The sequence below is a fragment of the Trichoderma virens genome (assembly GCF_000170995.1).
Source record: "Trichoderma virens Gv29-8 chromosome Unknown TRIVIscaffold_85, whole genome shotgun sequence".
Classification (NCBI taxonomy): Eukaryota; Fungi; Ascomycota; class Sordariomycetes; order Hypocreales; family Hypocreaceae; genus Trichoderma; species Trichoderma virens.
In genome coordinates this window covers 948,376-967,201 of record NW_014013664.1, presented here as the reverse complement: position 1 = coordinate 967,201, position 18,826 = coordinate 948,376, and the positions used below count along the sequence as shown (strand labels likewise).

The window sequence follows — 18,826 nt, the reverse complement described above, 5'->3', positions numbered from 1 at the left end:
CGTCCAGACTGTGGCTACTAAGATCCAACGGGGACAACGGTTTACATTGGGGGTATTTGCATATATGCTGCCAATCAGACCAAAGACATCCTTAAAATCGACGGTTATGTATGTACAAGCCATCATCAGCACTATTTATCATGATGTTCAAGAGCATTGGTTACTCCGTGTACGTCTTCAACTGCACACTCATGACGGCATCCAAGTTCCGCCGCGCCTGGTCTAGCATGATGTTCAGATATCCTAGCTTTGAGTAGAGCGAGATGAGGCTGGGGTCAGCGCTCTCTACCCGGACCTTTTCCCGCACATAGACTTCTTCCAGCTGAGAATTTGAAAGTGTCCTCGCAATAGATGGGGGTTGAATGCTGTGGTTGGCGGCCAATCGCCTGGTATCCGACATTTCGTCTCCACCGGGTTTGTACTTGAACACAATATCCGCTTCATCGTGCTCGAGGCGTCGATACGTGCCGATAGCGAGACCGAGCTTTGTGCCGAAATGGACGGGCGCATCCACGGGCTCGAGGGCGCGCATGAGGAGCACAATGCTGCACTCCTGAAGGGTGATGTAGAAGCTAAAGTTTTGCGTCAAGGGGGGCGAAAAGTGCGACGATGGACAGGACTGTGTGGTCCAATTCGTGTCTGGCTCGTTCAAGGGCGGTCCCTTGAGGAGTGCGATGGAGGAGGAAATGGAGTCGGCGAGGAGACGCATCCCCGAGGAAAGGGCTTGCGCTTGGTTGTTGGAGGAGACGTCGGCTTCGGAATTGGATGTTTTGCTGTTGGATAGTAAAAGGCCGAGCAGGTCGATGGACTCGGTTAGGTGCGTATGGAGAGTATCGAGCGCGTGGACGTGGATGGGGAAAGCGGGCGAGAGGGTGAGTGTCTGTTGCGCAATGGTTCGAAATTGCAGACCGAGAGACTTTGAAGAGCAAACTGTGTCAGCAATGCCATACAAGTGGCACATATTTTCAAGAAGAAGCCCATTTACCCCTTTGACGATGCGCGTCCCGACCCGAGTAATGGTGCCCTTGACTCGCTCGTTGCGCGGCGTGCTCATCACCAGAGTGCTGCCGGGATCAACCGGCGCCAGCAGAGCGTAGCAATCCTCCAGGCCATGCTTGAGGTCTTCGCAGGTTTGGAGGGTCCTTGCGATTATCCACGCCAGCTCGCGTTTCTTGAAAGATATCAGCATTGTGCATCCCCCGTTGCCAGTCTGCTCAGCTTGCGCGCCATCAAACTACCGACCTGGGCTTCAGCGACTTTTATGCTGAGCTCCCCTGGGGAAACGGGAGGCCAGATGTCCAGAGACATGGCTGTTCAGCGGAGGGCGAGAAATGGTCGGAGCCTGGGATACAGGCAGCCATTCCTCTAAGAAGAGGCCAGTTTCGAGGTATGAAGCTGGGAGAGAGAGAGGTCTAGCTAGAGATGACAAGATGACGTTCCTGATGGACTGAGACTGGCTCGCCGTGGTGGGGCCAGCGATAACAGCGCCGATAAGAAAAGCGGGCTGGCGAAGAACTAGGAGCAAGTGCTAGGCAGTCATTGTTGATGAAAGTCTTCCTCTCATATTCCCTTTTACGCTTCGTAGCAGCGAGAGAAATTGGCAAAAGGGACGCTTGTGGTTGCCTCACTTACGCCTCTATATTCACTCGTTTTCATTCATATTGGCGGGCTTTAATTCAATCAGTTTTTCTCCTCCATTCAAGCCGAGCTGAGCTCTTGGAACTTCGAAAAGACTCCCTGAAGTCCATCACTACTGCCGGTTCTTCGCCATGACACAGCAAGAAAACGCCTCGTCTAAGCTGGTGCCTGGAGCGGCAAGCAAGATGCCACCAATTCCACAGGGTAGGCACATCGCCTTTACTGGCCCTTGAGGACACGGTTTTGAACCTTGAACATCTCTAACAGCCGGACTCTAGGCGCCAGGATTCAGAAGCGTCCCCTCACTCGACGCCAGCTCCCAGCGTCGTCCAAGACGCCCGTCATTTACGTGTCCTCAAATTCTCCCTTCATGTCCGTCGTGAAGCGGACTAGAAAGTTCCTGGACAAGGCCCTGCGTAGTAATGCTGCTGCTGCCAAGAATGTGTCCTTGCACGCGCGCGTTGAGGCACTGAAGCGAGGCAGTGGTAGTGGGACGGCTCGTGGAGCTGTGGTGACAGTGATGGGCACAGGTAAAGCTATTGAAAAGACACTACACGTTGCAAGCTGGTTCGAGCAGCAAGGAGACTGTGTGGTTGAGATTAAAACACGAACCATCGGGACAGTAGACGATGTGGTTACGGGAGATGCAGACGACGTGTTTGGGGCTGACAACGAAAGTCGGTTGAGGAAGCTTAATTGCTTGGAAGTTGCTATCAGCTTAAAGTGAAGCGCCTCGGAACACGAGCATTTATGAAAACATTAAAAGCATCAAGGGCAAGATGGGGGGAAAGTGGACAATCAGGCTCGCTGAAGGATGACATCTATTAGCGATGCGCAAAGCAGTGAGCTCTTATGCAACCACTGCACGAATCTCGCTGACCAAACAAGTCTCCAGCAGACAAGCAACATCGATGAACCGCCATGAGCAAAGATGAGCACACGCATATCAAACGCCGAAAGCGCCACCATCAAACAGACCAAGGAATAACCTCACAGAGACCAACCCACAGATGCCTTGAAAAAGCGTCAAATTAACAGGATTTCTTTCGCTTCAAACTTCCCCATGCCTAATTCCGTTGCCGCCTCATTAGAAAGAAAAGATAAAAAAAAGAAAAAGAAAAAAAAAAGGCCCCGTACTCCGATTCCGATGCAGCCCATTACCGCCAAACCAAAGGTAACCGATGTCGAAAAATACTCCAGAAAGAGAACTCCACGCTTCAAAACTCCGCAAATCTGCCGTCACCCGGGCGAGTCATCGTGATTCCGCCATACCGTTGAGAAGAGAGAAAAAGAAAACACAGTCCGCCGGCGCCGCCTCCCTATGCTTTGTGTCGTTTGGTCTTGCAATAGCATTTTTTAAAAAAAGAGATTTTCGGGTTATGCTCGTAGCATAATGCGTCTTTTCCCGATAGATGGCCTTATGCTGCCGTCTTCAAGTAAGGCGATAGGCGCTTTGATCACTGGTTAGCCTTGCTTGGGAAAATAATCACGGCATGATTGGGTGATTATCTACTCACTCAATAATCAGCTCTTCACCTCGCCACACACCACTTGCGACCCAGAGCCCACAGTTGACGAACTCGGCATAGCGTTTGTCTGCCGTCTTGACAGTGGCAAAGGTCCGAAAGCCGTATTGACGGGGATCAATGTTCTCCTTGGATTCCCGAGCACTGAGCAGGGTATCGAGTACGTCACATGGGCCCGACAAAGATCCTCGCGTACGCATCTCCAGCATGGCCGGAGGTTGGTCGGTAGTCTGCAGGACAAAAGCGCCTTCAACAATCCGAATCGGACGGAAGCCCCGTGCCTGCCCGAGATCATATCCGCCGGCCTAACGATTTGTCAGCTGATTTTTTTCATCTTTCTTTTTTTTTTATGTGTTATGTCTGTCATGGGCCGGAATTGGATCGGAATGTCCAGGGTGCATCATACCATGACTCGGCCGTTGCCAAATGATCCAGACCACCTGCCTCCTTTGATGGTGGTGATCTCCTTCTGGACACGGTTCTCAATTCTGGAGGGTTCCGGGTTGAGTGCGACGGCGATGCGAAAGTCAAACTCGAGAGTAGGCATGGCGAAGGAGACGCTCGGGCAGGGAAAGTGTTCCAGCGAACGCTTGCAAGCTTCCTCTACGCTCCTGTAGGAGGACAAGAGGTTGGATGTTAGCCAGTAATCGGAGCTTGGCCTGCGCTTCAAGGGCCTATCGCACTCGTCGGGGTTAAGCTGCGCGACGTACTTGCCCGTCACCGTGGCATCGCCTCCCTGATCCTGCTGTTGAGGCTGTTGTGTCTGGTGCTGAGGGCTCGCCGCGGAGTTGCTCGGGCCGCCTAGCTTGGCGGGAAAGCCAAAGGTCGCGGTGATGCTCGTGTCCCACTCATCAGTACTCCATTCTCTCTTGATCCCGCGGCATTGGTGCTCGTCCGGAGGGAGGCATGTTGACGCCGCGACCTCGGTAGGGGCCGTGGTAGTCGGAAGAGAGAGTGTCTCGGTGTCGGTTGCCATTTATTCCAGTCGCGAGAGAGGTGTGCGTATTTGTCTTTTGAGCTTTTGCGTCGAGTACCGGATCGACCCTGGCGGCTGCAGAAATCTCCACTGTGACGGAACCCGAGGCGGGCGCGGCGAGGTTGTCAAAGTTGAATCGAACAATGCGCGATGTCAATTTACGCTATCGTTTTTCTTGGATGATGTAGGTTCGAGCGCATCAATCCAGGACGATGGGATGTCGTCTGTTTTTGGTAGGAGGGGGGCCGAAGGCTGGTCGGCAGCGGAGGAGATGGGTATATGAATCTCGCAATCAGGCTCCGCCTTTGGATAATCCCGGTGGGGTGAGACGTGGTGTATATGTACGAGGGTATGTAACCGGTACGTCCCGGGGCAGGAGAAGGTTTATACGGGCGGGAGAGGAGCTTTGCCGCAGTCGCTGCTGAGTGAGCGTGTGGTTGGGTAATTGGTAATACTGGATTACTTGGAGGGGCAGCTGAGGACGTTTTTCTGTGATCGGGCTGGATGGGACGGGGGCAAGGTTTAAAGGGCTTCCTATTGCCGGATGTCCGCCAGACCCGGCCGAGAGAAGGGGACTGGAGACTTTTGGCGAGGACTTGGGAGAAATAAAGTACGGGAGTGGAGAGGAGATGGGAAAAGGGAACAAGGACTGGTATTTGGTGGCGTGCCGTGTCTAAGTGGTAGCGTGTGTGTGTGTATGTTTTGGCAGCGAATGACCAAGCAGCGCAGCGCAGCTTAAGGCCTTTGGCAGCGAAGGCGAAAGGCGATGGCGAAGAGCTGAATGGGTAGCAAAGTCCGAAGTAGGTAAGTGAGATAAGGTAAGGCGGATGGAAGGCTGGAGTACATGCGAGTACTTGGCAGGCTTGGGTGTGCTACTACCGTATATAAAATCCGAATGATTTCAAATGCGGGTCGCGGATTCGCGCAGGCAATAATAAGCGAAACTAAGCGCTACTCGTGTGGCAGGATTGGGCAAATTAGCGTTTCCGCAATGAGGAAATTGGAAGAGAAGGCGAGCATCGAATGCACTGGTAATGATTACGGGAGGTTTGATGCTTAGTAGAGAAGAGAGAGGAGAGAGGAGAGAGCAGCAATACAATGCGACGTCTTTGGTCAAGCCAACTGTATTACTATCAATAGGCATTTCATGTTACCTGTAGGTACTACCTAAGGTAGGTACCTAGGCTATCGCTACAGTACCGTGCAGCTACCTATGTAAGCCTACAGAGATTCCAAGGTTGCTTACAAGGCCTGAAATGCCACAATCTACGAGTACTCACATGTACCGCCTTTGTACTCTGACTCGAATCCATGACCTTACCTGGCACTGTACCGTTTTCTGCAAAGAACATGCACGGTACATGCATCTTGCGCCGATAAGCTGGGCAGCCCTTTTTTTCCGCACTCCGAGTGGCTGGGCCTGCGGCGGGTGCGGACTAACAGACAACAGCGAAACGGGCATAAGAAAAAGCCCATGACACGGACAAAAAGAAAAAGAAAGAAAAGGTCAGGCATGTACCTTGTTCGTTTTTGAAGTGAGAAGGAGAGTTTTCCCTTTTCTTTCTTTATGCGAGACGGGGGGGGGAGGTTGTGCGAGCATAATATATACGTGAGATGGAAGAAATGCAAGCAGCGTCGCAGTACATATTCTCGTTGCTACTATACTGGTACTATTGCGAAAAGCGAAAAGCAAAAAAAAAGTAGCCGGCTTGGGCGGCCTGGACGGGCGCCGAATCGGCAGGCTTGCGGACCGAGGATGTTTTTGGGAAAGGGAAAAAGGGAAAGGGAAAAAAGTCTCCGAAAATAGCAAAAAAAGGGAAAGAAAAGAAAAGAAAAAAGAAATAAGGGAAAAAAATAAAAGTTAATATTTTTGCATTGACGGGTTCATGTTATTTTGAAATTTGGCCATCTTATTCTTGTTTCTTTTTATATATCTATACTTTCTGTCTGGTTCTTTTTACTGTGCCCTTGGCTAATCTTACCCCGGGATTTTTGGCAAAATGGAAATTTGGTGACGGGAGCTTTTGAATTTCGCTGGATTAGGGAGGGGAGCAGATGAGCCGGGGGGGGGGGGGAGGTGCTTAGCTGGGTTTATCGTGATTTGGCATCGGCATGGGGTGGCATTTTGTTCTGTGTGTGCTGTCGACAGGTACTTGCTGTAACATGGGGGAGATACCTAGGTAGGTTAAAACTCCCCCTAGCCGCGGGAATCCAGTTCAGCAGCCCGGAGCCCGTTTTTACGTTAACTGTACGTTGGGTTGCGTAATACGTCGGCGGCCGGAAATCCAAAATTCTTTTTTGACAACACGGACGGGCTGCAGTTTTGGAGAGCTGGGGGGAGTTGTTGGGCAGAAAGAAACAAAAGGGAAACCATTAGAGGTACGAGTACACTGCTAGGTAAGGCAAGGTACCAAGGTAATTTGCACGAGGGAGGTACCGTGGAAGTACCCATTTCGGGGCATTCTTTGCAATTTCGCGGGTGCACAGTGGGCGTTTTCGGCGCGATTGTCGACCCGGAGCTGTGCTGGGACGGGTAATCCCCGATGGGCGGAGGGACAGAGGGAGATACTCAGGGGGTACTTGGCGGCTGCTGTACTCTTGGGTTTCTTTTCTTTTCTTTTTTTTTTTGTCTTGTTTTTTTCTTTGCTCCGGAATTGCGTTCGTGGTGGTGGCGGTACGCGCAAGGTACAAGGGATGGGAATATGGAATATTTCGGTATTCCGAGGAGGTGGTACGGCATGATGATGATGTACTCGTATCTCGATGGCACGGGGGGTATTTCATTGCTGCCACGGAATATTTGCAGCTCGTAGGATTCGAATTATCGACCTTATTTTTCTTCTTAATGTGCTTACATGTCTTCTCTGATAGTTTTATCTCTGTTCTGTATTGTTGCTCGCATTGGCAATTGCAGGGCATGAACGGGTCAGCAACCCCCGGAATAGATGGTGTAGCAGTGACATTCATTCTGGCTGCTAATTATTCAAGGGAGGGTCGGAGAATGGGCGACGGTGCTAGGGGTGCTATCTCCGCGTTGCTAGCCCGAGACAAGGCAGAGTTGGCCGAGTTCCTTGTTACTGTAGTACGACTTTGGTTGGTTTTTGGTTTCTCGGAATCGATTGATTTTGTACATTATTAACTTTTCCGGTTGGTGCCCCCGCATTCCGCGGATGAATGATGGGAATGATAATACCGATTAGGTACCTAGGTAGGTAAGAACGTATTTCTGTGTTTGTAGAATTGAAGCGAATGCCATTATCGATGGTTTTAAAACGCATTTGATTCATTGATTGTACTGTATATTCTGATCAACTTACAAAGTACCTACAATACAGCCAATCTACTCCGCGGAGCCCCAAAAAACATCCAGGTACCTCACAAGTACAGCCGCCACTTGGTACCAAGGCGCTCTCCCACTCCACCAAAAGGAAGAAGCGCGCGCGACGGAAGGCCGAATATCTCCTTTTCAGCATTCCGTCTCTTCGCCCTCTCCTCTCGTCAACCCAAATCCTCCGTTTCCTCGCCGTACCTGTAAAGGCCGATCGGGCGTGGCAACAACCCCGAGGATCATTTACGATGAATACGTTTTGCGACCCGAGGTAACCCCGCGGCGACCGCCATGCAAAAAAAGTGAATCAATGGCTTCTTGATGATTCCCGTCCGGCATCAGACCTTCAATCGCCGACAGGTAAAAAAACAGGGCAATCTGCTATTACCGAGACCCGGAAAGCCCGCCACCAAACGCCTGGTTGTTCCGGAATTATAAAATGCTCAGCGGCCCTTGGCGCTTTGTAAAAAGAGCCCGACAGCGCCGGTCTGCCCTTGGCTTTTCGGGCTTTGGAAACGGACTCGCGGGTCGTCCCCGTTTCCCTAGCTGGAGCTGGGCGACTCTTTTCTCGGCCATGATGACATATTTGCTCCGTATTTTGTCTCTTTTTCTTGCTTGTGTAAAGATGCTTACCTATACCGCAGCCCTACCTTTCTTTGCCGTTTCTTTTTCCAGAGATGCCGAAAGAATTGGGCTCTTATTCGTACTTCGTATATGTGCTGGTACCGTATAGGTACCTACTAGGTCGCGACATGCCCGTATTAATAAGCGGCTCTTATGACGCGCAATTAATTGCGCTTTTCCCATTCTAACAACAGCCAAGCACTTCCTGAATACAAATCTATTACAATCCATAACAAATTCTCCTATTGTTTTGCCGCTCACACACAAACAGGGCGGGAAGATTGGTTGTTCTCGTAATTGCCCTGTTTGGAGGCAACCCAGCCATCATCTACTGTGGCGAGCCATGGCGGCTTTTTTTAGGCTTTTTCTCCCCCTTTTTTTTTTCTTTGATTTGGACGCCCGTGGATTGAGGCGAGTCAGTGCTTGGCTGGTGATTTGTCGTCGTACTTTGGCTACGATTATTAATTGATATGGGCGTGTCGAGGTTTATTGCCCTTTACGGGAAATGCAAGGCCGCGGCTTGATGATTTGAAGCCTTGGTAGGCTATGGAATTATGATGAAGAAGCCGCAAAAGGGCCAGGAAGGAAGCAAAGGAAAATCCATCCGCTGAGCAATCCTTTGGGTTTGTCATTTGTTCCCCGGGAGGAGCGGGAAGTGCCTCTTCTTGATCTCGATCTTCATCCATTTCGGGCACATGCCGCATATACACGTTACACGTTACACGTATCCGTACGAGTACATCGACACTGTAAAACCCGTAGTGGACGCAGCGTGTCAGAATACTACTAATGACCAGAAACGGTCTCCTCTGCGATACTGTGGCTGACGTCAGGGTTTTCATGTTGCGAAATGGAACGCCAAATGTCCGTCCGGTGGAAAAGCGCACAAAGCTCCGATGAGGCTGTTGCCGCCGCGTCTTCAGACTTTGGCCTTTGTTGAGTGCTTGAGCTGATTGATTGATTGATTTACAGAGTGAAAAGCGCTATCAAGTTGATTTACGAAAAGTCACATGTGTTAATCCATAAAGCTGGGCTGGACAGGCATCTCCATACCGACCCTCTCCCAACCCAAGCATCATCTTCATCCACCACGTCAACGTTTCCCTCCAGCAATCTCCGAAATACCCCCATACTAACCCTCGGAGCGGCATCTTCCGCTCTCCTCCAACTCACCAGCTTACTCGTGCGTACAGTATGTAACATGCTTTTGTCTCTCTCTCCTCCAGCTCTTCCTTCCATCTGTTACCCCTCAGGCTTTCTCGCTTCCAGTTAGTATCTCCCCTCCATCGGATGCCCAATACAGCATCACTTTGGGCTCTCTCCAACAGCAACCCAAGCTTTGTTAGCAGCTTTAGCTTTCTCCTCCTTTTTTGCGAAGCTTGCAGATGTCAAGGTTTACATCTACCCACAATAAAACATGGGCTCCTAATCCACATCTGCCAAATCCTCGGAAATGCTTCGTCACTTCATCCACGGCCCTCTTTTTTTTTTTCTCGTCTACTAGCTACCCCCCAGAAAAAAATTCACAGTGCTCCAACTACCAAACTTTGGCTCCCTGAAAAGAAAATATACACACTCATTTCAACTGGAGAAGTCCATACAGTACTTGGTCCTCTTTGCCTAACCCCCATATCCCGTATATACCATATACACGCTTCACAATGACATCTATTCTCACCACCACCACCCCGTAGATGTAGGCTACAACCCCCAAAAAGCAAGACACATACCCATATCGTATATAAAGTGATAGCCTATCCCCCCCAACTCAAACTCCTCCCAATAACATCCATGAATATTCATTCCCCCCGCCTATCAACAGCCCTTCCTCGGCATAATACCACCCCGAACCCTCCCCCATACGACGAGTCGAGTGACACGGGTTCCAAGACGCGCCGAACAATACACACAGCTTCAGTGAAAAAAGCACAAGGTACACAGCTGGTACATATCTCTTTGCTCTCTGCCTTTTTCAGTGAGATTCTCCACCTTAGTTAAACAAACATGCCTGTATCCCGGATCTGCGTCTCGTGATATCCATGGGTGCCAACAGCAGAGTATAATCATCGAGTGCTCCATAGCATGTACATAATTCTTCACAGTCGATAGCACTCACGTGGCTTGAGCCGAGATGACCAAATCCTCCTTACATGAGCATCGACCTAACACGGAGTAGCCAAATCTACAACATCAGATAAAAATATCAACCCGAAGAGACCAATTGAGAGTCACGCGACGACATTCACTACCATGTCACAGAGGGCTTACAACAAGAGCAGTTGTTTATATCATGCCATAAAACATATTCAGCTACGGTCGTTGCAAATGTCTATGGTCGTTGCGTCTATTCACAGAAAAATGAGCACCGCCGTGCCTCCATATGTAAAATGAACCAAGAAGAGAGTCCCTAATGTCGGCGGCTACGATTCACCATCAACACGTTTCGATAGTGTCTCGCAGCCGCATAGAATCGAAATGCCCCCCGTTGCAAATCCAGCACACCGTCGGGCATTGTGCCAGCCCCATAGCGCCCCTTACCAGCCTGGATCCGTCTGTATACTCATCATAACGACGCCATGCACGTTGAAGTTAGCCGAGAAGACTAATGAGAAGAAATCGGGAGCAGCCAAGGGAGCTGACTCCGAATGTTTGTGGGGAAAAGAGAAGTAGAAGAAATCAAGTCCAGATTGTCAAAATGACATCGCGTAAGATACAATGAGAAGCGAAAAAAGATTCGTCAACGTTTCGATAGTCCGAAACCCTAACCACGCACATCTCAGCCTTCCCGGAGCCCGACCGCCATTGTCATGCTACGACCGAGTCCCTATAGAATCTGCATGGCCAGGAGAAAGTGGCAAGTGCCGGATGGGGGTTTCTGCTACTGTTTAGACAGTAACGGTGGGGTGGCCCAAGGGAGGGAGAACGTTCTCAGCGTACTCTCCACCAAAGTTTCCTGTAAACATCAATGTTAGCTTCTATGCCATGCCATCAGAGTGTGCGATCTTCTCAGAGAGGCTTACCTGGGGGGCTGTAGTTGCAGACAGTGTACCAAGAGGGGAAGGAGAGGACGGTGCCAGCAGGGCACTTGGCGGTGTAGCATCCGACCTTGGTGGATGACTTCCAGACAACCTGGGTGAAGTGACCCCAGGCATCCAGGTTGGAGCCCGAAGGAGGGTTGGACTGGCCGTAGTAAGTCCAGTTCTCCATCTCGTCGTTGTACCACTGATCGGTAACACCGCGGCGACCAGACTCGATCTGCAGGTCATCGATGTTGCCAGTGGAGCCAAAGCTGGCAAGGTTCTGGCCGTAGCCACCGCCACCCTGGGTCCTATAATTATGTTAGAATCATCATATCTACATAATCTCAGCTTTCATGCATCCACTTACATATCATGGGCGAAAACGCAGCCCTCGGCGATGGTCTGGGCATATCCTGCAAGAGTAGTATCCCACGACAGGTCGGGAGCGGAGTGGTTGGAACGGTGAATGTTGTGCTCGTTGACCATGGCAGAGGCGTAGTCGTTTGCAGGAGCGGGAGCGGGAGCAGCAGGCTTAGGGGAAGAAGCAGCAGGCTTAGGAGAGGGTGAAGGAGAAGGCGAAGGCGAAGGCTTAGGAGAAGGCTTGACCACGACGGGGGCGGGGGCCGGTGACGGTGACGGTGACGGTGACGGCTTGGGAGCCGGAGGGGGAGAGGGCTTCGGGGAAACAACGACGACGGTTGTGAACTCGGGCTTCGGGGGGGCCGGGGCCGGCGAAGCAGGAGCCTGTTGAGGAGCCGCCTGGGAGGTAGGCTGTGGAGCCGGAGCAGGAACAGGAGCAAAGCTGGGCTTGGGAGCGACTGCGGGCTTGGGAGAGGGAGAGGCAGCGGGCTGCTCAGAAACGTTTTGAACGAAAACTCCACCAGCGGTTGGCGAAGCCGAAGCCGAAGCGCTGGGGTCGACAGTGACAGTGACAGTGACAATGTCAGTGACCCAAGTGGTCTCCAGAGCTCGCTTGTCGAGGGGGATGGCCGAAACCAACAGGGCACCCGCGGCCAAAAGAACAGCGGACGTCTTCATCTTGAACGATGGAATAGTTTTTTGCTTAGAGTTGCAGATGTCAAAGTTGAACTTGCTAGGAAATGGAGTTAGCTTTGTGGACTATATTTGAACTTGTATATTTGAATAGAGACGGTGAGTATGGAATATCTCGCTGATGCTGGAAATATCAAACTGGATATATAGTGCTCTGAAAGCAACAGCGATTCACAACGACGTCGATCAACGGGAGGTCTCGTGCATCATCCCGGGGAAGAGGCTGGTGATGCCCTCTGGAACGCGGTTTGGGAGGATGAGGAATGCAGATCAAGGAGGCGGCCGTTGAAAACGGAACAATACCCCACAACTCGAGACCGGAGCTTAAAACAAATCTGAGGAATGGGCCAAGGCAGTGCTGGGACAACTTGCGAAGGGACACTTGCCCAGTTGCTCTGGAGAGGAGGGAGAGAGACAGAGATGATCATGGAGTTGTCACATGTATGACGAGAGATGCAACTTGGGAACTGGTGACTTGACAAAGCCAATCATGATTTGCGAATAGATATATAGACAAACAAGGAGTGAGAATAAGGTTGTCGATCACTGCCTTACCTTGATGGACTTGATGGTATGGCGATCCAAATGTGAGATCTGGACGGTGGTCGAAGAGGGTTTATATTGGCTTGCGTCAGAACCAGTCTGGTGCAGCGCTGCTTTCAAGTTGAAGGAGAGTCGGGAGCCGTGTGGTTGGACAGGGACTGAAGGTCGTCTTGTTCGTGGAGCTGTAGAGGTCGACGAAGGAAAAGAGCGTGTTCAGTCGGCGGCTGGATGCACTCGACTTTGTGGATAGCGAACTTGAAAGAAGAACCGGATACCAGGCCGATAAATAACGAAGTGAATCAATCGGGTCTCAGAAAAAAGGAGTGGAATGTGCCGACGAGGACACGGTAAGGAGAGTTGTAAAAAGAGGGGAGGGAAGGGAAATGGCCAAGATTTCGCTCTCTAGGAGTGGAGGACAAGGAGAGGCGAGAGCGGCAGAGGCAGAAGGGCGACGTTAAAAAGGAACGGCTGCAGTGGGAACCGGCCGAATTGACAAGGAGTGGGAGAACGGGGGAGGCGGCGTGTAGTGTGTAGAGTAGAGTGCAGAGCAGAGATGGCAAAGAGAGGTGGAGGAGGCTAGGGGAGATGAAGCTGGGATTGCTCAAGTTTGCAGTGTTTCGAGATGCGCACGCCCCCGCTGGGACCAGGGGGTGCTTACATAGGTACGAGGGGACCCGTACCTTGGCGAGAGGCAGCTGAGGGAAGCCCTGTAAACGCAGCTGTAGTTCAGGCCTAGAGCTGTGCCTACAGCTGCCTACAGCTCTACTGTACTAGTACCTTGAGTGCTATACCTGCTGAATCCAAATCAACATTAAGTGAACACTTCCATTTGATTGCCAATACTGCACTGCACTGCACTGCACTGCATCAGGTCCTCTGCATCAAAAATACAACGGCGGGTAATTATCCATGTACGAGCTCAAAAGCATTTATCGCCCGGTTGGCTATACGAAAACTGCTAAGACAAACAAACAAAAGCACAAGAAAAACCCATGCGTGCGGGTTCCTGAAATCATGGGGCTGTTCCTGACGCTACGAAACAAGCCAAGTTGCTTAGCACTGCACTTTATTGCCAGCTTAGCCTAGTTGGGCAGCGCGGGGGTGACGGCCATGGCGTGGCTGTAGTAAAGGGCATTCATTGATCCATCAAATTGAGCAGAAACTCTCAAGCTGTGCTGCATCAACATCGAGTGATTGATGCTGTTCTGTAGATTGCTGGTGCAACCTCCAATCCTCTGCCAAGTATCTACTATCGACAGGCAGATTCTTGTCCGTGTCACCAGCAATAGACAATTCTACAAGCAACATCGTCCCGACTACAGCTACTAATGTACCTTGCCTTGCCACGTCACATCTACCTACCTGTACTAAGCAGAATTATTACTCGTACAAGCCGCCAGCTTTCTTTTCTTTTTCCCAGCTCCCATCAAACAGCCCGCAAAGGCTGAAAAAGAAGCATTCTAGACCATGGTCTGCTGGCCCGCGCTCATCTTGCACTGACAAGGCTCAAAATTAAAGCCTCCAGAAATTACCGCCTTGGCCAGACCCCAGCAGCCGGGATGAGGGATTCGCCAAACCAAGCCTTTTTCCTGACATCATCTCTTGAATTTGCTTTGGTTTTTTATCATCGTTATTTTTCCTTTTTTTTCCCCTAGAATTTTCAACGTCGTATCCCTGGGGCGTGGCCCTCCTCAACGATTACGCACATCATCAATGATATGTCTGAGATCGGATGGCGCAGCCGCATTGGCGAGGAGAGAGAGAACAGGTTCATCAATGTTTCTGCCGGGGGTCTCGTGAGCCCCCCCTCAAGCCGACGCCATCATACCTCTGTGCAAGTGCTACTTCGTATTCCGTCCGTGTATCGAGATTAGATGCGTCTGACTAGACCGGATTGCTGCGCAATTGCTTCTTTTGTCGTTGGCCGAAGAATGCCTTGGAAACGCCCGACGCGCCAGTTTGTCACTTGATGCGAGCTCTCCAACGCTTCAACTGCGTGTTGTCTGTACAGTATGTGGTCCAGAGAGAGGGGGAGGCACGCAGATGATGGCATTAGTCGATATGTCATTATTCACGTACCACTTGCGATTCCCCCCTTGATTTACGTATGACCCGCCAACTACTGGCTACCGAACTTTTTTTTTTTTTCCATTTCTTTTCCGTAATATAACGTCCGGTGCTCTCTTTTCTCAGCCCTGAATCGGCGCGATTATTCGCCGAGTCCGTCGTCGTGTATCCCGGCATAAGGTTGAAAAGCTTGGCAGCGTTTATTGGCTTGCATGCTGCATGTGCATGAAGCAATTCGGTACTTGCAATAGCTTGATATTGAATACCTAACTTTAAAGTTAAAATACTAAGGTGTACGTCCATCTGCATTTTCATAGGTACCTATCAAGTTGACTTTTCTCTCAATTTGATTCATCTTTTCAACTTCATGCTGTGTTGCTTACAGTACTTACAGACCTTAGCACTCATACGAGCAGCATCACTACTCACACCCCCTCCCCCCTTGCTCCTCATCCTTTTTGTTTCCCGCCTCTCACAGCGCTGTGCCTTGCAGCAGCTGCTCTGGCGCTTGCCTGCTGCAGGCGTCTTTCGGCCTCCACCAACCAGCGCCGGCGTCCCCATCAAACAAGCTACAGGCGGCCTTGCGGGACTTTTATCCCTGAAACGGCACTAATCGCTCTGTATCACCCCCTACCTCATCTCCAGCGCTCTTTGTCAGCCTATTGAGGGCCTGCAATTGGGGGCCTTTGGGCAACGCGAATGGGGCCCTTTTTTGCTGGAAGATGCAGGAGGAGCGTGATGAATGTCACTCATTTCCATCACCCTCGGCTCTCCTATACTGCACTCGTATGGCTTTCTGAGTGGTGAATCCAGCTAGCAGCTTGACGGGAAATTTGGAATCGGATAGTCGACGCGATTCGGGACGGTACATGCTGTTTCCCAACGGCAGCTGTGCAAGTCCAAGTACTTGTACAGTACAGTGAATTTGATGGATCAAGCAATAGAACTCATCGCCCTCGGCCCGCGTCTTCCGTACAGGCAGAGTCGCATTCATGCCTACCAAGCATTCAATAGTGCCAGTCGCAGATCGCAATTGTCCAGATGCGGGGTGTGCCAAAACGGCAAGCACTGCGCTTGGCACTTGAATCTGCCATCCTTGCTGCAGACAATTCCATCGTATTCTTTCTTCTCATCATCATCTTCTTCTTCTTCCACCACCACCACCACCACCACGTCTATAGGTACAGTGTTGTACTCGTACTTGTACAGTACCTTATGTAGTGGCACTCCGGCGATCCGCCTCGTGCTCCGCATCAATCCAGTACTCCGTCTCATCAAGCGCACGCTTTGGACGCACGCGAGCCCCAGCTCCGGATACACCAAACGGCCATCCTTTTTCCTTTGCTGTTTGCACACGCAACTGTAAGAACCTTGAAACATTGACGCCATTTCTCCCTTTGCCGCCGACACTAGCAACACTGCGAGTGTAAGTGGTTTATTGGCGGGGCTTAAAGCACATGGCCGGAATCCAGCACGAGACAATTGATCCATTGTTCCCCTTCCCCTTCACTTCCCTCCCGCGTTGACGATGCTCATTCCGGCCGAGCAGCCGCATGCAATCAACAGTCAACCCGTTTATTTTCTCACTTCCCTCATCATTTCGGTACGTCGGCTCATCTCCTCTTGATGGTCCCACAACCTTGATCGTGTATCCGCTCGATGCTAGCCGTGCTGCCTATTTCGCATCCCCCTGGGTGAATCAGATAAACCAACTGCCCCATCCCCCATGACGACGCCGGGCCTACAGTAGTGCTGCTCGGAGGCAGAATCTTTCTCGGCCGGCGTCCGGGATGCCTTGAGTCGAGGCCCAACGGGCTTACTCGCGCGACCCAAAATCGAGAGTCCATTAGGGGCTTAATTTGTGTCTGGCTTGCACCAGTCGTTGATTGCCACGGTAGTACTACCTGCTTGGCACTTCGTATTTCGACGCAAGATACTCGATGAGTCTCGGCAACACACCTGCAGAAAAACCTAATGCTAATTCTAAATGCCACTGCCGAGTGACCACCCGCATGGGAGACTAGATTCCGTACAGCTCTCCATCTCTTGGCGTCGCTAGACAGATCCGAGGCGCCTATCGAGCACCACCTCCTTGGCCAAAACCTGTGCAGAGACGCTGTTTTCTCTGCTTGATGCCTTAGAATGCGTGTACAGGCAAGAATGGCTCCACTAGATGCACTCATTTCCCCTTACAGTACTGATTATAATAAATACCCGATGAATCAGGTAGGTATACAATATATTGCGCGCTTTGCCCTTGGGCGTGATCAGTACTAGTACTCGTATGAGTCCTGCCTCTTCCTTCGACGGATAGCCCCTCAACAAAATGGCCTCAAGTAATAAACATCGTGCCGCTATGCCTTACGTAACGTGAGTGAAATAATCAAAGGACCCCAGCCAATTTCCACGCCAAATATCAATCACGGCCAAAGTCAGCCTCCTAACAAGGTGCCCAGTCCTTCCAGAACATTGCCAGGACGGGTCCGGAGCCCATGCCTTTAATATTCATGGCACGGTACTTAGCGCTGCCGCTACAATTTGGAGGAAACGCAAGTACTATTAAGCTCGGCATCCTCTCACGCCATTGGCCACGGGCGCCTGGCGGTCACATTCCGAGCTGCAAAAACCCCCCCAGTCTGCGGGCTTACCGGGCCTGCACACCGGCCGCGTTTGAAACATGCCGCCGGTTTCGTTTTCCCAGTTTTTTTTTTGTTCCATCTGTTTGTTTGCTTGTGGGCTCTTTGACGTGTCTAGTCTGGAGATGCACATAAGCGCCGCTAAAGGCCTACGGGTACGCCTAAGTAAGTGTCCTTTTCCCCTTTTTTTTGAAGCGTGGGCCGACATGTGGATGGCCGGGCCCATGGATTGGTGTTGCGAAGACTTTTGTCGTTTTTTACTGTACTGAGCCGAAGCTTTGGTATTGCATATACGAATACCTTGTTGCCTCTGACGATTACGGCTGCTTGTTTGCAAAGAAAATAGTCGTCGGGCAAAATGTAAGTTGTTTTCTATTCGGTGTGTCCTCCTGCATGCGGATGCCCCTTAGTGAAAAGCATCGGGTCTCGTTTATTCTTTCTGTCGCCGAGATAAAGTCGACCGGCGGGATGCGTAAGGCGCGTGGCTGAAACGGCCAGATGAATCCGCCGGGGGAGTGTGGTTTTTGTTTCTTTTGTTTCGGTTTCTTTCGAGATTTTTTTTTTTTTTTTTTTTTTTTCGTGGACTCTGTCTGGGTCGATCTTTGTCTAGATGCTTCTTTGTGGAACCTGGCGGTTTCAAGTTCCGCCTTTTTTTTTTTCTTTAGTGTTCAACGTACGACGATTGATATGTGCTGTGCTGGTTGTACTGTGTCCTGACGTGGAGGTGATTGATTCTAGAGGTGTTGTTGCCTTTGTCGCATTCTATAAGTTGGTGGTTCTGAATGAGGGTGTGAAGAGCTTGTAGAAAGAGAGCCAGTTTACATGTAGGTTGGTGACATGAACAGTACTACTACGTATCAGCCAACCCTATAGCTCCCCGTTTCTCCATCACTGCATTCGGCATCGTCTACGTCTATAAATCATCAAGATGGTGGGTTATTCTATTTATTGTAGGACTACTCGCAATCTACATCATATGGTAGTCTAGGGTAAGATTGTTTATTCAGGAAGCTAGAAATCCTATGCAATGAATTCTTCACTGCCTGTGTATGACTTGAAGCAATTTTCATGTGAGAAGCAACAGAGCATCAATTGCGAACTCACCAGCTATCTACAATATCCTGTTCTACAAAATATTCAGCTATTTCAGCCTCACCATCACACAGCATCTTCACACTCACCATCCACCCGAGACTTCATTGGTAGCAAAAAGTACAACAAGCGGATAGATATTGCTGAATCAATAATTTACTCCAAACGGCCAACTATCCGTCCCGCCTCACCCTCTACACATCTTATCCAATCAACCACGGCTACACGCCAATATTAATCTGGCTGTCAGCTTCCCCGAGTCTTACAATCCAACGGATGGACATGTATGTCCCAGAGGCAGGCTTCCGGCGCTTCACAAACTT

General features: G+C 50.6%; 6 protein-coding genes across 6 annotated transcripts; 1 reads left to right on the top strand and 5 right to left on the bottom strand.

Moving 5' to 3' along the window:
- Positions 1-160: 160 nt before the first annotated feature.
- Positions 161-1,400, bottom strand: TRIVIDRAFT_76335 (uncharacterized protein; the record flags this gene model as incomplete). The annotated part of the gene is made up of 3 exons (XM_014097657.1): positions 161-916; positions 986-1,171; positions 1,243-1,400. The coding sequence occupies 3 exons, from the start codon at positions 1,306-1,308 to the stop codon at positions 161-163; spliced, it is 1,008 nt and encodes a 335-aa protein (XP_013953132.1).
- Positions 1,401-1,769: 369 nt separating this feature from the next.
- On the top strand, positions 1,770-3,076 carry TRIVIDRAFT_80726 (uncharacterized protein; the record flags this gene model as incomplete). Its single annotated transcript, XM_014097656.1, has 2 exons — positions 1,770-1,842; positions 1,917-3,076. 2 exons carry the CDS (start codon positions 1,770-1,772, stop codon positions 2,363-2,365), a joined length of 522 nt encoding a protein of 173 aa, XP_013953131.1.
- Positions 3,077-3,151: 75 nt separating this feature from the next.
- On the bottom strand, positions 3,152-3,777 carry TRIVIDRAFT_119533 (uncharacterized protein; the record flags this gene model as incomplete). Its single annotated transcript, XM_014097655.2, has 2 exons — positions 3,152-3,469; positions 3,571-3,777. Coding segments are annotated over 2 exons (525 nt in total), but the record flags the coding sequence as incomplete, so codon positions are not given.
- A 6,600-nt stretch (positions 3,778-10,377) lies between these two features.
- TRIVIDRAFT_213853 (uncharacterized protein) lies at positions 10,378-11,609 on the bottom strand (the record flags this gene model as incomplete). Its single annotated transcript, XM_014097654.1, has 3 exons — positions 10,378-11,045; positions 11,113-11,420; positions 11,480-11,609. 3 exons carry the CDS (start codon positions 11,596-11,598, stop codon positions 10,978-10,980), a joined length of 495 nt encoding a protein of 164 aa, XP_013953129.1.
- Positions 11,610-11,904: 295 nt separating this feature from the next.
- On the bottom strand, positions 11,905-13,105 carry TRIVIDRAFT_172564 (uncharacterized protein; the record flags this gene model as incomplete). The annotated part of the gene is made up of 2 exons (XM_014097653.1): positions 11,905-12,205; positions 12,721-13,105. A coding segment is annotated over one exon (246 nt), but the record flags the coding sequence as incomplete, so codon positions are not given.
- Positions 11,974-13,105, bottom strand: TRIVIDRAFT_76327 (uncharacterized protein; the record flags this gene model as incomplete). Its single annotated transcript, XM_014097652.1, has 2 exons — positions 11,974-12,205; positions 12,721-13,105. A coding segment is annotated over one exon (184 nt), but the record flags the coding sequence as incomplete, so codon positions are not given.
- Positions 13,106-18,826: the final 5,721 nt, after the last annotated feature.